We start from the raw sequence: 16,738 nt of genomic DNA on the forward strand, positions 1-16,738 counted from the left end.
GTCCTCTTGTACGTATGATTTTTGATGCATGTGTATAATTCTACATCATAGTACAGAAATCTTTTTTTTCTGACGGAATTAATGCTTATAGTTTTAGTCTTATTGATTATAAAATTCTTTAAAATGCAGTTCATATTATTTTGATATATTTGTACCATAGCTTTAACATGTTTAACAATCTTACAACTTTTTTAGTGGCCAACATGTGGCTCCCCAAATAGAACTGTTTCAAGGTCCGAAATTGTAAATATTTAGATCACAAAGGGGACATATTTCATTCTTCTCTGCAGTAGATCTTGAAAAGTGACCAAGGCTTCGTCGCTGATTTTCCCTATATAAGTCGTTCACGCTATCTTGACCATAGGGCAGCGTCACGCGCCGAAACACAGAAAACGATCGGTTAACACGCATTTTATTGGGCATAAACAATCATCAACATAAACGATATTTTGCGATCAATCATTGCAAGAATGGACACCGCATTCGTTGCACGGTGAACGTTTTTGGTCAACGTTGCAGAAAAGCATCTCCAAAACGGTCACGATGAAGTTCTGATTCCCGGATTTTCCTCGGATTAGTCCGGAAAGTAGCAGACGTTTCAAGTGCCAAATAGATGCATCCGTGGTGAAATTCTGTAGTTTAAAGATTTTATTTTCCATGTGGAAGTATTTTTCTTTTTGCAACAAATGGCCAGTGATTGTGGAATCATCCCTTGTTCAACGAATTCCCGTGTTAAAATTCTTTTTTATTTAGCATTTTTCGTGTTAGCGATTTTATGTCTGACAAAAACCGCACAAGGAAACCATGTTCCACAGCCAGTTCCGGGAAACAACAACGCAAATAGAGGACGAATTGTAAGAACGGAAGCTCTCTCAGCAGCCCAGCGCAGGCGTGGTTCGCAGCAGCAGCAGACTGTGTCACGTGGTTCAAATTCAAATTCCAACTTTAGAAATGGCAGGAGGTTTTCAATGCAAAATGCAAGAGCTTCCACTCAACAACGGAACCCAGCTTCCCGTCGGACTGAACGACTTAGTACAACTAATTCAAGAACAAGAGGGGTAAGGGGTTCTTTTTTTCTTTTTTCTCTCGAATGAATGTTTTAATGTTATGAAATTGTTTTTTTTTTAATTTTCCTGCAATATTTAAATTGATCATTTATTGCAATATCATGTACTGTGAATGCAACACTTTGCCATAGCTTTGTCTCATCAAATGCATACTTGTCAGTTCATTCAATTGTGATGTTCAAATGTGATGAGAAAAAGTGTCTTTTATCAAAGTTTATCTGGTACATTTATCCCAGAAACAAAACTACATGTAAGCCAGAAAAAACTGACAAACATTAAAGAAAGTAAGAATACAAGGATACTTAATTTATATATTTGACTTTGTTTATGACAAACCCTTTATCTGATCAGAAGAAAGTTTTATGCTTCCTCCAATAAACACGTCAGCAGGAGTATCCATCAAGCTCTGTCGCTGGGACGTTTATCAGTTAGAGCTGATGATAATGTGAAGTTGTCTACGGAGGCAGGTGAAATTCCATATTTAGATGATAAATTGACGAAAATGGAGCAATTTCTGTTGACTTAATGGAACCTTTTATACAGCTCGAAATATGCATGTGTCAACCTTTCTTACAGAAAAAGAGATGTAAGATTTCTCAATATTGCGTTTAAACAAAACAAAAAAAAGTTTGGATTAAATTAATATTAAGATTTTTTTTTATCAAAATTGACAGTAATCAAGAGATTAAAAAAAATAATGATATGACTTCTTTAAAAAAATAAATAAATAAAAAATTTTTAAAAAATATCCCGCCAAATCCCCCAACCATATTTTCTTTTTCTTATTTCCATTGTTCCGTTCTCCATAGGATGTAATGTAATTTTTGTCGATCCTGGACAATCATACATGCATATTAGATTCACGTCATAACATGCAACAAGGCGTGAAAACACATGCTTATGCAGAATATATAATTCATCAAAAACTAATTAGGTGTAAAAGTACAGATAATCAATACAAAGGACTCGAAAGGAGGAGGGGGGGGGGGTACGAGTAAAAGAAATAGCCAAATTTTCCTTGATTTATAAAAACGACCACAAAATTTACGAAGATGATTTTTTATTCAGATTATATCATTACTTTATTCTTGATTAAGTTCCCTAGGTCATATACAGAGACGCTAGGTGGCGTTTTTATGACTATTATATTGATTGTGCATGGCCGCGGATGTTTGTACTGCATATATTATGTCGTGTATCATCGTACCTTGTGGTTAAGAGTCCTATAGAAAATAAATATTCGTAGAATATAAATATGATTCAAATATTTACAGTTTTTAATTTAGCCATAGATGGATATATAAACTTAATGACAAACTTTTTCGGGTATTTTGAATGAACTGAAAAAAAATGACGCAAATTGCCACACCAAGTTGGGACAAAAACTACACGAATCCTGCTTTACAATCCTTTTAAATTTTCCTTGAAAAAGATATACGGATAATTTATAAGAAACATTGTGTATTTTTGTTTGCTTGTTTAAACTTTAATGTGATGTCTTAACAGTTATGATGAGGTTTTGAAATCTAAAACTTGTACTGTCCTTTCTGACATATTTCATTTTACCAATTAAAATCGGCAATATGACTATCATGTTGCAATGTTATTGGTAAAATGGAATATGTCAGAAAGGACAGTACATTTACAAATTTCAAAGTTTGATTACTCGAAATAATTCCACAAGAAATGTTATAATTATGTTTTTGTACGAGAGCTCATACATTGTACCGACAGGAAGGTGTCGAAAACATTTCACATAGAATTGCACTTAAAAATATTAATTTCAGTAATTGTTCGAAATCTTGACTTCTTTCTTACAATATATCAACACATTTTAAGTCTCACACATGTATACTTGTCAAGTTTTTTTTTTTCTATAATGTGTGCTTCGTAAATAATTTTCTATCGACTTGGAATGATAATTGAATTTCATTGAAATTAAACTTCATTTAATTAATATTTTTCTTAATTTATTATATTCCTGGAGAGTATACAGATGTTTCCATTATATTTTTTCAGGAAAAATAACACATATATCGTTCTAAAACAAGGGTCATCGGAAAATATTGTTAATATTCACACCTCATTTAATCATGTCAAAGATCACTTGCACTGACTACCGGTCAGTGAGATTAATTACTTCCTGTAATTAATTACCCATCATTCCTGCTAAAATATAGGCCAGGACGGTCAACGTTTTGACAAAAAAATGTTTAAAAGAAAATGAAACACTTAAATACAAAAAAGTAATATCAAAACAAACAGACAAATAAAAACACCATAAAAACATTTATATATATTCAAATACTTATAAGGAATATATTTTTTTTCTTTTTGTTTTAATAGCCCGCTTTTTTTGTCCTCTCAGCGATCGCTAAATCTTCCTTTGAGAGATTCACTTTATCGTTAATAATTTATCGTTAAGAATTCTCTGTAATTGTTCATATTCACAAAAGATTTTGCTTTGACAGTTTTGAAAAGCAAAAACACTAAAAAGAAGGAAAGCATTACTTGATCGGTCAATGAAAAAATAGTAAGTTGGATTGTACGAGATATATTAAGTAATTTTTCTGCGATGAGGAAGGAGCTAGATCGCTTTGCTCCGTACGCCCCTTCTTACTGTAATCATTATAATTCATAATGTACATGCAGTATATCTATTACTGTACATAAGCTTGTTGTTTTTTGGTCATTTTTTTTGTCAATGGATATTTCAAACTAAATGTAATTTCTTAATTTTTTCTAAGACATTTCAAAAGAAATACATGTGTATACTCGTATACTTGCACACATAAACTAAAATTGGTTTTGGGATTAAAAAAAAAAAAAAAAAAAAAAAAAAAAAAAAGAAGACTTTAACAGAAAATTTAAAAAAAAAAATGTGTGTGGCCTTAGAGTTTGGTGTTCTATTCTTTTATCAAAATATGAAATATTCTTGGCAAAGTTATTAATTAAAATGACAAACGATTAACTAATTTTACCTATTATTTTGTGTGTTTCATATTGCTTACAAGAATTTAAAATATATATTATTTTATATAATTATCCTCAAGATTTAGAAGGGATCATCCTTACTTGTATTTTTTTTATTGTGTTAGCAGTGAAATGCATATAGATAGATTCTCGGTTTAGTGTGGGGTTTGAGGTTTATCTCCAGTTGGTAATTTTGTCCTCAATATAATACTGAAATCTACGGTGAAGTCGCCACTTGTCATTTGGTGAGATGTATCGCCTATTGCATTAGTATGAGCAATGGTGCTAATGGTTAATGATTGTACACTCACACATTCTTGCATTGCACGTCTTTGATCATGCATATCAGTACTTTTTTGCACTGCGAGAAAACAGTCTGTCGGACTTGCAGGTTTTTATGGTAACTGTGATAAAAATGATGCAATTTTTTTTTTTACAGATAGGTAAAAAAGCAATATATATGTTACATTAAAAGTTTAAATCTAAAGTTTAAACAGATAATTATAGTTAAGTTTAAACTTTAGATTTAAACTTTTAATGTAACATATATATGTACTTGGATATGAATATTCTCAGATTCTGCACAAATTATCGTAAAAAAACAGAAAAGAATAAAATGATGGCCAGAATTCCTCTATATCAAAAATTAGAAAAGAATACAACACCTGGAAATAAACATTTAAATAAGATACTGAAATAATGAATTCAGGAAACCAATTGTATTGGACTAAAAGAAGGTAGTGTCCTGCATGTCCCAAAAAGATACCTTATTTTCCCGATTTCGTGATTTAGATATATTTTTTCGGGGGGGGGGGGGGGTTAATTGTGATTGTATGCTTGATTTTTTGCCTTTATTTATTCTCAAAATATATGGTATTTTACATGTACATAAGAAAATTAATTGGTATTTGAATTTGAAATTGAATTTAAACGTCCACTACAATTTTCAGTTCTAATTCTGAAAGCAATGCATAAAAAAGAGATTTGTATGTCACTTATTATTAAAGGTAACTAAAGAGAAACGTCAATTAGAAGATAAAGTGTCAAGGTATGTGTCGCTTCCCGTTACCTTAATGTGCAAACATTACATGTGCGTGTGTGTGCTTAGTGCCACATACACACGGTATAGCCAGGCATGACAAATAATCCCTTCAACAAAAAAGTGGAAGGTAGAGACTATATATGATTTTTTTTTCGATGAGGTAGAATTCTGGATTTTTTTCTCTTACTCCTGTTATTTTTTTGTTTCCATTTTCTACCGAACTTACACATCCCTTAAGATTTCGTTTCATTGGACTCAGTGCCATTCTTTCTGCTATTTCCATATCTGCTATTTAAATTCAAATTGACATGTATAAATGTATGTGATACATGCATGTGCACATAGACATTTTTTTAATTACGGTCTTTATACCCCGTTTCCAGACCCGACCTTTTTTTTTTTTTTTTTTTGCATTTTTGTCTGCTGACGAATTTAACATGGGTGAAATCCGTTTGCCAACTTGAGGTTTAAAAAAATCGTATAAAATCCAGGTAAAGGTCATTCATGTAAGACAACAAACTATTTTATGAACAATAGTAATTTATCAAATAGAAGATTAATGTTTGCTGTATAAATATTAATTAATAAATGTTGGGTAAGGATATGTATCAGTCATATCTTTGTTCAATGCTCTTTCTCCTCTTTTTTTTTTTCTATTTATTTCCTTTTAGGAAATAAAATATTACACAGAAATAACGTATAATATGTATACCTGTATTTAAAAAAAATGCTAACTACATATAAATGTAAGGTGACATTTAGTAAACCTTAAAGACTATAAAAACAAATTGACCATCAAAATACCACACGATTAGAAGGAATAGTTAGAGAGTTTTTGGGTGGGTGTGTTATTTATTTATTTATTCATTTTTAATGGGAATAGGTGGAAGACACCGCTGCTAAACTAAGATCATCAGAATTCTTTACCAATTTGTTAATCCACAACAACCCCGCAGTGGCAAAACATGTTCCCACAATATATCACTGCAAACCTGAATACTATAATCAAAGTTTAGATACCCCCTTTTACACCGTAACACATAAGAAGCAAACAATGTACATGTAATGACGAATGCATTACTGATAAAATTAAAACCTATTCTAGCTCTTTCTATTCCATACCAAGCAAGAACTATTTTTCTACTCGGTAACGTTTTTCAGAGTAACTGTTCTCGTTTTAAAAATCACTGATCACTACGAAAGTTTTCGATTTATATAGCGAAATGCTATAGACAGCTTGGCGATATTTTGAGAAGCACCGGGAGGATAATTTTTAAAAACAAAAGTACAGAAACCTAAGACCAAAACATCTTAACACTTCCGCATTTTTTTAATATCCAACGATCAAAAAAGAGAGAAATAGAGAGAAATGAGGTCAAGAAGTAGTCATTAGACCGCCTTCCCCTTCAGTGTTGACCTGATAATACCGGGTAGTTCAAAATTCCCACAACTTTTAAGTTTATAACATGCGCGGATGTTTGTTGGGGGTGGGGGGGGGGGGGTCGGGGGTCCGGACCCCCCCCCTCCCTGGAATTTGCCGAGTTACTAAATGTATATATTGAAATGAAGCAAATAAAAAATGACTTTGGAACCCCCCCCCCTTGAATACGTGGACCCCACTACCACGAAATAAGTGTTTTTCACGTTTTGGAAATGAATTTTACGGGGGGGGGGGGGGTGTTTGCTTTTGTTTGTTTTTTTTTTTTGTTTTTTTTTTTTTTTTTGCTTGTCAAGAAATTTTCTGGATAGGGAAAGGAATTTAGGTTATTTTTTTTTTGCTTGTCAAGAAATTTTTGGTATGGATTTTTTTTTTGACTGGGCTGGACCCCCCCCCCCCCCCCCCCGCGCCCCCCGGGAAAAATTCCTGGATCCGCGCCTGTTATAAGGAAAGTATCTTGCGATTCATCTGCGTCATAAGAGTTCTTGTGAATAAGTTGGGAAGTTGACATTTATCACTAGTGGTCCATGTCATCAAGTCTTAAAAGTAGGAATAAAAGAGAAAGGAAATACTAGTATAATTTTCATGTAAGGTAACGAATTCTGATTGTCTTTGAGTTTAGTTTTTTTTTTTTTTCGAATTCCTTTGTAAGAATATACATGATGTAAATTGAATAATTCATAATAAAATTACATTCAGATATCTGTTCGATTAACCCGGTTAATTGGTCAGAAAAAAATAAGACTAGTTAACCGGTTTTATAACGAAATTATCCGATTGCCATCCCTGAAAAATGCTTGATTCTCACCAAAAATAATTTTCACAATGTCACACGCATAGTTGACCACATTTCCCACAGAAACAAATGAAGTGGTCACTCATCCCAGGCTACATCTTAAACCAGCTGAATCGGCGCATTGGACGTGTTGAATCTTATCTATTAATAGTTGGAAATGTAAATAAGTTGGTTATGCCTTCATCGGAGTTAGTAATAAAGAATGTTATGGTGACATGCATAAATTAAGTTGCAACATTTCTTGTTTCGACGATGATGGGTCAAATTTGTCATAAAGGCCATATTCCCTGATGACAGACAGAATTGAAAATTAGATGATCTGCATGTTGACCGAATAATCAGGTCAATACAAGTCATGATATCTATTTATTGGTTACAGTCCCTTGCTGTAAATTGAAGACGGGATATAAATGCATGACATATAATATTAAACACATGCACAAACAAAACAAAACAAAAATAAATCAAAATTATAAAAACATAAGAAAAAAAATTGATCTAGTCAATCAAGTTTTACAGCATGATTGTTTTGGGTAACCAGGACTAACTTGAGGGCGTCTTTGATTTTTGTTGAATAGCGGTTCAAATATTGAGTCTCTATACAATGGTTTTGCTGTTTTACATTATGTGCGCTGAAAGCAAAAGCGATGAGGTTTTTTTTCACTCCTTTATGAATTCATGCATTTCTCAGATCGAGAGACATTTACTACAATATGAAAAGATTCTTTTGTAGAATGACAAATATGATTAAAAAAAACATAAACTAGTGAAAATAAACATGTACTTCTGTCCGAGTCCACCGGCTTGCAATTCTAAAAGCATATACATGTATTTAACTGACAATCAAGCAAAAATTATTGTTAAACTGATTGAATATGACATGTCAATTTTTCAAACCTATAAATGTAACGACATTAAACGCGTAAATTAAGTTAACAAGATTAACACACTATTAAATGCACGTAATGGTTTTTTTTTTTTAAATCTCTTTGATAATATTTTACAGAATCAAAGAACCAACAATGCGAGAACGTTATTCCCGCAGGACAGGCGCAGGCTTAATGTCCGCAGAATTAGCAATCAAGTTTCCAATAGAGGGCGTCTACAAGCCGGAAGTGACCCAAGAGGACGTGTAAGACCTATGCCGAACGCTGATGCAAATCAACAGCTCAATGACCGAGGAAATACTGATTTGTTTCCATCATCAATTAACCAATTCATTAACAGACTTCGGGAGAGAATTCCAAACATAGGACTCGGGCTTGGTGTTCACATACAGGACCCCGAAGGAAATTCAGGTACATCGAGATCCGGAAGTCCAACGTCTCGATCGGGTTCAGGGATGGGTACGGTAATGAATGCAATTGGCTCTTTGGGTGGGTTGTTTAACAGAAGGCGTAATTCTGCACCATCCATTCCCGTTTCACAATCCTCGTCCCGTTCACAGTCATCGACTGGAGGAGACTTCTCTTTAAGTGCAAATGTTAGAGGTCAAGGATCTGTTACTGACCCTCCAGTCAATGTTCCTTGGCAACGACCGTCACCTTCATCAAGTTCTCAACAATCGCATATTTTTGTAGCAAATCAATCACCAATACGAGAATCGCCTATTCCGACCGTTCAAGACAATCGTCGTCTGTTAAACCCTGGTTTCATACAAGGGCAAGTACAGGCATCAAATATTCAAGGACAAAGATCTCAACCAGTGTCTATGAACAATATGGTGCAACAACCACAACAACCTCCAAATGTTGTAAATCCTATTGCCCAACCTGTTGTATCACAACAGAATGTCGTTCAACAATCTTCATTTGGATTTCCACAGCGGACAATAGTTAACCATCAACCAATACAACCAACGTTTTCACTTTCACTTCAACAGCAGCAGCGACAAATCCAGCATCAGCAATTAGCAAGAAATCAGCTCAACTCATTTAACCTCCAAGGTCAAGTTCAACCTCAAGTAGCAAATGTTATACAGCAAGCACAACAACCTACAAATATTTTGATGCAATCTGTACCACAACAATCACGACCTTTGTCATTATTCGGACAAGCACCACAATCAATTCAAAACGTCCAGCAGCAACCATTCCAGCTTAGTGGCAGTCAAAATGTTATTATGCAGCAACAATCACAACCTAATTCAGCCACTGGATTTCAGCCAGTGCAAGTGCCACTCCTCCAAAATCAACAAAGCTTCGGAGTTAGACGACCAGTATTGCCTACCCCTGCGCCAATAATGTCACAGGCAATACAAACAAATGGACAAACAATAATAAACGGTGCCGGTAGACTATTCCAAGCTCCAGCAGTACAAACTTCTTTCAATACTCAGCCATCTCTAACACCAATGTTAACAGGTCAACAAAATCTTGGAATTCCTGGGTCGCAGGTTCAGGGCCAGTTTGTTGATGTTCAGGGCCAGATACTCCAATTGCAGCCATCAAGTCAAAATACGTATCAGATTGTTAATGGCCAGTTAGTTCCCGTTCAGCAGTCTTTTCAACTTGTTCCAACTGGTCAGACAGTGGCTCCAAGACAGCAACAAGCACAGATACCATTCCATACTGGGCCTATACAGATGGCAGCCTTTGAAACAAATACAGCAAGTGGCACTAAAAGGACTCAAAACCTTCAGCCTCCTACCAAAGTCCCATTCTCTTTCGGACTATTTTCAAGCAGTAGCAGTAAAAACGCAAAGATATCAAATCTGACTTCTCAAGCGAAACAGTTAGTGGAGCAGAATGCCCAGATTGAGTTGCAGAACCAATTACTACAGCAGATGTTAATAGAGCAAGTGTTGAGTGGTCAGGGACTTAACGCGACAGGATTTTCACCCAAGTCGTCGAACTCATCTGCCTCTTCCACTGCCAACAACGTATCGAACAAAACAAAAGCAAAACCCGCTGCTGTTGCATTTAACTGGCGTGAAGGTACTGCAGTCACTCCTTCTAGCGCCGGAATAAGACGAGTCATGCATGGACAGAGAAATCCTGGTGGAGGAAAGATTATCAGTCTTAGAGCTGCGAACACAATAAGTCCATTCAAAAGAACAAAAATAGGTATGACCTTAGCACCTCCTACAAAGCATGCAATAAAATCGCCAACCGTAAATATAGTGGTTAAAAAATCGCCCTCAGCAAAGCCAACTTTTGATCCAGAGATACTTCCACAATATAGAAATTCTACAAATGACACTCTGCGAAGCCTAGATCGTACCGACAGGCTCAATACGACGGACATTCCCGAAGAGATTGAAGTTAATGGAATGTCTCTGGATAGTCCGGCGGATCGAAATGCAGTGGGTACTCCTCATCCGCTTGATAATTACGTCCATGGAGTTCATGGTCATAACAATATGGGAACTCGTCCTGTAACTCCTGCAACTGTCTACGGAATAAGAAAGAGTGAAAAAGCAAGTAAACTTGGCCGATCGGACAGAGTTAACACTACAGATGTACCAGAAGAAATAGAAGTGAATGGACAATCTTTGGATAGTCCAGCCGATCGAAATGGTATGAATATCTATCACCCGTTGGATTATCTTGTACATGGAGTTACACCTGGTGCTCATCAGAGAGTTCAAGCAGGTGTTCACCAGAATGCCCAATTAGGATATAACCCAATCAGACAACAACCTCCTCCCGAGGAGCCAGAGGAGAGAATATTCTCAGCATCTGATCCTGGATATATTGATACCACTATTGGTTTTGGGACCAATGTAATGGATTTGAAACATTTCCGCGATCCCACATTATTTGAAGCTGTTTCACACCAAGCATACGAGTTGATGAATCTGCTACAGTTTTCGCTGTCTAGAATTCCATCGCAGGTTTTACATGGAGTTCAGTATTGGATGCCCAATATTCCATACAACGTGTTCATGTCCATTAAAAACTCAGCACCTTCGTTCTATCGAGGTTTCAAAGATACTGTAGGCAGTATTCCTACTTCCGTTGTACGTGGTATTTTGAATCTTGTTGACATCATCAGATTTTCGTCTGCCAAAACAAATAAACCTGTGAAAAACGTTGCGGCAAAAATTGCTCAAGTTTTACACGATTCCTTTACGTCCCCTCGTCCACCAACCACTCAAAATCTATTTGATTTCAGAATATTTGATATGATTCAGTTGACTACTACCCCAGCACTGCCGGCAACCACAGATTCTCCTGTGCGGCATTCTGCAAAAACATTAGCAAAGCTCATGAATTTAGTGAAGCTTCTGATCTACGAACCATCCACCACTACAACGACTACGAACACCCCACCTTCTTCAATAGCTACAGAAGCATCGAAAGGAAATATTACAGGAGTAATTGAAACAAGTAGTGCACAAAGCGTGAACAAAAATATTACTACTGATAAGAGCAAGACAAAAACGCCCGTGTCGATAAAAGACGTATCCGGAAACTCAACAAAGAGCAGCAATGTTTCATTATCTGTGGAAAAGGTAACATCAAAGCAAAAATTGTCGCCAATAACTAGAACTGGTGGAAACATTAAGAAACGATTGCCGCCAACTCCAGCTCCAGGGAAACAAATAGATGCTCAACAAAGTGGACAAAGCCAACAGCAAGGAAGACAAAAACCAAAGGAAAACCAACAAATTAGAACATTTGAGACAGAATTTCAAAAACAGCAACGTCCTCATCATACACCGGTACAGGCTAGTCCTGCAAAACAGAGGAGTTTTCCTATGATACAAAGCCACAATAGAGTAGGAAACAATAGACAGGTACAGATAAATTTCTCAAGGCACGATCCCAGAAAGCAAATACCTCAGCAAAAGAAAAATGTCAAGCAATCCCCCAAGAAAACGAAACACGGAATGTTCGAGATACAAAACAACGTACCATCGCCATCCAAGAAATCAAAATTAGATTTAATGGGTGTTCAAGTGAAAGCATTAAAATCTAAAATAACCACAGACCTTCCAACGCAAGTCCCTCCTAAGACGATACCACCTGTTAATTCCCTACCAACCCAAGTTCCCCCGGACGTCTATCCTCTTGAGACGAATAATAATAATAAGGGATTCCGTCACGAAAGAATAGCAACACCCCCTGTTTATCATCACCAGCCTATTCCAACAAAAGCGTTTATAAATAGAAGACCACACACCACACAACGTCCACTTCCGCGACAATATCCAACTCTGCCTCGTTATCAACAACCAATCACAACTATTCCTCCTAATCTAATGTCATCAGCACCCTCTTTTTATAACAATTATGAACAACAGCAACATCAGCACCAACAGTATCAACAACCTCAACAGCATCATCAACAACAGCAACACTCCCCTGATTATCTAAACAATTTCTTCGGGGATGGTCCAACACAGCCTTCACCGACTGAAGCGTTTGGTAATGCATTTGGGTTTAATGCACAGTCTCAGAACTTTGTGCGTCAACCAATCGAAAATACGATACAATACAAAGAATTTAGCAACGCAAATAGGAAAGGTTTCCGTATTTCAGAAGTGTTTGGCTGACAAAAAAGGAAATTACATGAAAGGAGCACTGTATATGAAAATTATAAATGTGAGGTTTCTCCGATAAAAAAAGGACAAGCTACGAGAAAGACCAAATTTGGCCCTTTATTTGACATCAAGAAAAACAGATAAATTTTTGATAGGTTGAACTTAAGGAACTAAATGAAAGCTATGAAAACCAGTATTGATTCTGATTCAAAGCGTATACGAAATCCATACGAAAATAAGGATTAAGAATATTTTTCCAAATTTTGTCAATTTTGATTTATATATTTTAATCAATCTTGAGGTAATTTCCAATTCGGAAAGCACAGTCAAGCATATTTGAAATTTCTTACGCATGATGTATCTGATACTAGTGTAGGAAATTGATAGCTAGAATAGCTAGCGCTCTGTGTTTTATGAAACAAAAATATAAAATTTTAGATATCCGACAATTTACAATCTTATGACCTTTTTGTTACTTTTGTTTATGGTATCTTAACATTCACACTTATCTAAAAATAGGAGTGATTACAAATTTCATATCTGTAAATAAAAGATAACTTTTTTGTAAGACCATACGAATTTTATTTTTACTTCCATTATTAAAAAAAAGAAACATTGAAAAATAGAAATGGGTCATATTTTGAATGATAAAGAGACATTTTTATTTGCTAAATTCCACATGCTGATATCAGGGTTTTGGGAAACGCCTCTGTTCTTTGAGGGTTCCAATATCTAGTAAAATTACTGTAGTTAACTATAATTTATTTTAGTAAACAAAGTTAACTATAGTTAACTATAGTAAATACTTTTATTTACTATGTAACTTTACTCTTTAACTTTTTTTTTCAAGATTTAGAGTCTCAATATTGCGTTAATTGCATACCAAAGATGTAAATTTTAGAAATAAGTCTTGAATATACAAGTAATATCTCCCTTTAATATCAAAACGTTGCATGTAAGAATTGGGGAAAGTTAAATATAACAATGTTAAATGCATTAAATGCAAAATTAAAATGCATTGATTAACTATAGTGAAAACTATAGTTTATTATAGTATTTTTGTGAGGGTTGTGTGCATTGTAAAAATATGTAGTAATATTAGCTAAAGATGCGCAGATGATGATCTTTATAGAAAGAGTGTGTTTTGATACTTTAAATCAACGTAATGGCACATTTTTAATTTATTTTACTTAGTATAGTATTTTTTTTAAAAGAGAGATAAACACTTTTAATCGGATTCACGATGTCCAGAAATAAATGTTATTAAAACAGCATTGATTCCAGGACTTTCAAATATACTTGTGAATTTAATAGTAACATATTTGCTAGGTTGTTTCAGTGTTTGTAATTTATTTTAACTTTGTACAATATGGATTTATATTAAAAAAAAAAGAGATAGACATCTGTATCCGGATGGTTGTTTTGCTGTTTATATTTAAATGTTATTAAAACATGGGTATAAAAAAAAGTATTATAATTGTTTACATTTGTCAAGAATTACACATTTTTTCGGCCTTTAGGCCATTCCAAGGTTTTTTTTTCTATGTTTAGCGTCCACGTGCGCCTTAGTTTTTGACACCCAATAACAGGGAAAACAAAAACAAAATCGCGGGTCCTAGCCTGAAATTGATTATTCTGGTCGAAATCTTTGAATTCTGTAAGTTTCTCTACTTATTTGTCTACAATATGTCATATTAGGTATATTTAAATCATTTAATATTTTGATTTTTGCTAAAGAAAAGATCTTTTAATAAGATCAATAGAAATCAAATCCTTTGAGTGATGTCATTATATGACTATAGAGTCTGTGTTTTATATTTTAAATTATTATTATTATTTTTTTTGTGGTATTACATTACAGAAACAGAGAAAAAAAACTTGGAATGGCCTAACCGACGTCTTTTTTTAAAGAGGGTTATGGCAATTTTTTTTGACTATTTAAACCTTCTGGAAAAGAAAAGTTCTGTATAGAAAATGTAGGAAATTGTATTTAATACAAGACTTTAGTATAGCTTTTTCAAAAAGCTTTGCCGTCTTTAGCAAAAATATTAAACAGTAAACTGACCTACACCTTCAGGTCGTATTATTCTTTAGCATCTCTTAACTTTGTATTATTTCAACAACGTTTTACAGACATTAGCCCTACCATATGAAAGACAGTGCAAAATAAAGAAAAAAGAATAAATATAAGCTGTAATATTGGCATGCAATAAAGAAACTTTCTGTTTACCATGTCAAAATATATTTATAAATACCTTTAATTTTTAATAATTTCCATGATAAATTATTTAATTTCATTCACTGCCATTTCCGCTGTTCGTTTTGTCGGTTTTTTAAGATTGAAAATCTTGAAAAATTAATATTAAATTAAAAAAAAATCCAGGTTCAAGCTATAATTACCGTCTTCCTTGGAAGACGGTATACAGAGTTGAAGTATTTTACAGTCTTCGGACTATGCTCTTCCTCTTTTGTGATGGTTAAAAAATTTCATGAGGAGAAAAATTTCAATTATTTTTTGGTTGAAATGCTGTTCGAGGCAAGGGATATAATTTTCTGATGTGCTAATTTTCTTACGACTCATTAATTTTTCAAGATTTTCAATCTTTAAAAAGAACCATCTGGAAAAGAAACGTTCTGTATAGAAAATGTAGGAAATTGTATTTAATACAAGTATAACTTTTTCAAAAAACTTTGCTGTCTTCAGCAAAAACCTGAAACATTAAACTGACCTACACCTTCAGGCTGCATTATACTTGGGCATTTCTATTATTTCAAGACCTTTCTAAGTATATCAAGTATTCAAAATATTTGTTTTATCAGCAATCATTACGATATGAGCATTATCTCGATGCACATAACGATATATAATCGTGTATTTTTTTTTAAACTGTAGCTTTAAAAATGCACCATCTTTTCGACATAAAACAGTCATGTAATGAATTTTTTTTGTTACATTTTTCTGTTAAATGTCAAGAAAAAAATATGAAAATCTCCAACAATTCTCTTGATACTTTTTAAAATACTCCTTGCAAACTACCTCTCTTGTCCATTAGCGTCACATTTGGTCATTTATGGACACGTGTCCCCACATGGTACATGTAAAGATGTCTGAAAATCCAGGAGTCGTGACAGTCGGCGCTACAACTTACGGTCAGCCATGACACAAATTCTTAAAGTGTCCAGTCCTGTTGAGATTTACTGTATATTTACATAATTTTATATGTCTTTCCTCTTTCCAGCAGGTCAAGATACCCTTAGAGAGAGAGAATTGGTCGTAATAAATTTGTCAAGTATAAACGTAAATCTTTCCCTTGGTGTCTGAAATGCTTTTTACGGTTTTTTTCTGTTCTAAAATCGTCTCCCTTAGATTTACACTCTTTTAAGTCCTATATTTAGTTCACAATACAAGATAGAAGGTATATGATATAAAAACTAAGGTAACACATAGTTTTCTAACGTACGGACATTGAAATAATATTCTATGACCAGCATTATGTCAGTATGTGACTCCACTGACCCACAGATCATTCAAATGTGTCCAGAACATGCCAATGAAGATAATCAAATTCTAAAGATTATGAATTAAGAGATAGTTTGTATATCTCAAGATTCATTCCAAAAATTATTGCAAATAAGATACTTGTTATATGTGTCAACGCAAAACATTCTTTTATTGTAGTGGTTTCACTGGGGATGGTAATAAAATATAGAATTTTTAATTGCTTAATAACCTTCCGTTGATCGTATCAAAATACTCTTCTTTTCTCAAATAAGGTCTATTCATATTAAAAAAAAAAACCCTGTAAAAGACATAGGTAGAATTATATTTATGTTTGATCGGAACAGTAAATTGAAATTTTATTTCAAAGTGAAAATAAAGAAACATTCATGAAACACCAGAGACACCAATCAATTCTGAGATCAAATGTCAAAT

The 16,738-nt window shown here is 34.1% G+C and overlaps 1 protein-coding gene across 1 annotated transcript; it reads left to right on the forward strand.

Annotated features, from left to right (window-relative positions):
* The first annotated feature begins 675 nt into the window (after positions 1–675).
* Positions 676–12,948, forward strand: LOC133197852 (uncharacterized). Its single transcript, XM_061334038.1, is given in 2 exon segments — positions 676–1,058; positions 8,323–12,948. Coding segments are annotated over 2 exon segments (4,998 nt in total). The 5' UTR covers positions 676–686.
* Positions 12,949–16,738: the final 3,790 nt, after the last annotated feature.

Source organism: Saccostrea echinata, unplaced genomic scaffold (assembly GCF_033153115.1).
Source record: "Saccostrea echinata isolate AGI-Se365-2 ecotype Australia unplaced genomic scaffold, CSIRO_AGI_Sech_v1 ptg000032l, whole genome shotgun sequence".
Taxonomy (NCBI): Eukaryota; Metazoa; Mollusca; class Bivalvia; order Ostreida; family Ostreidae; genus Saccostrea; species Saccostrea echinata.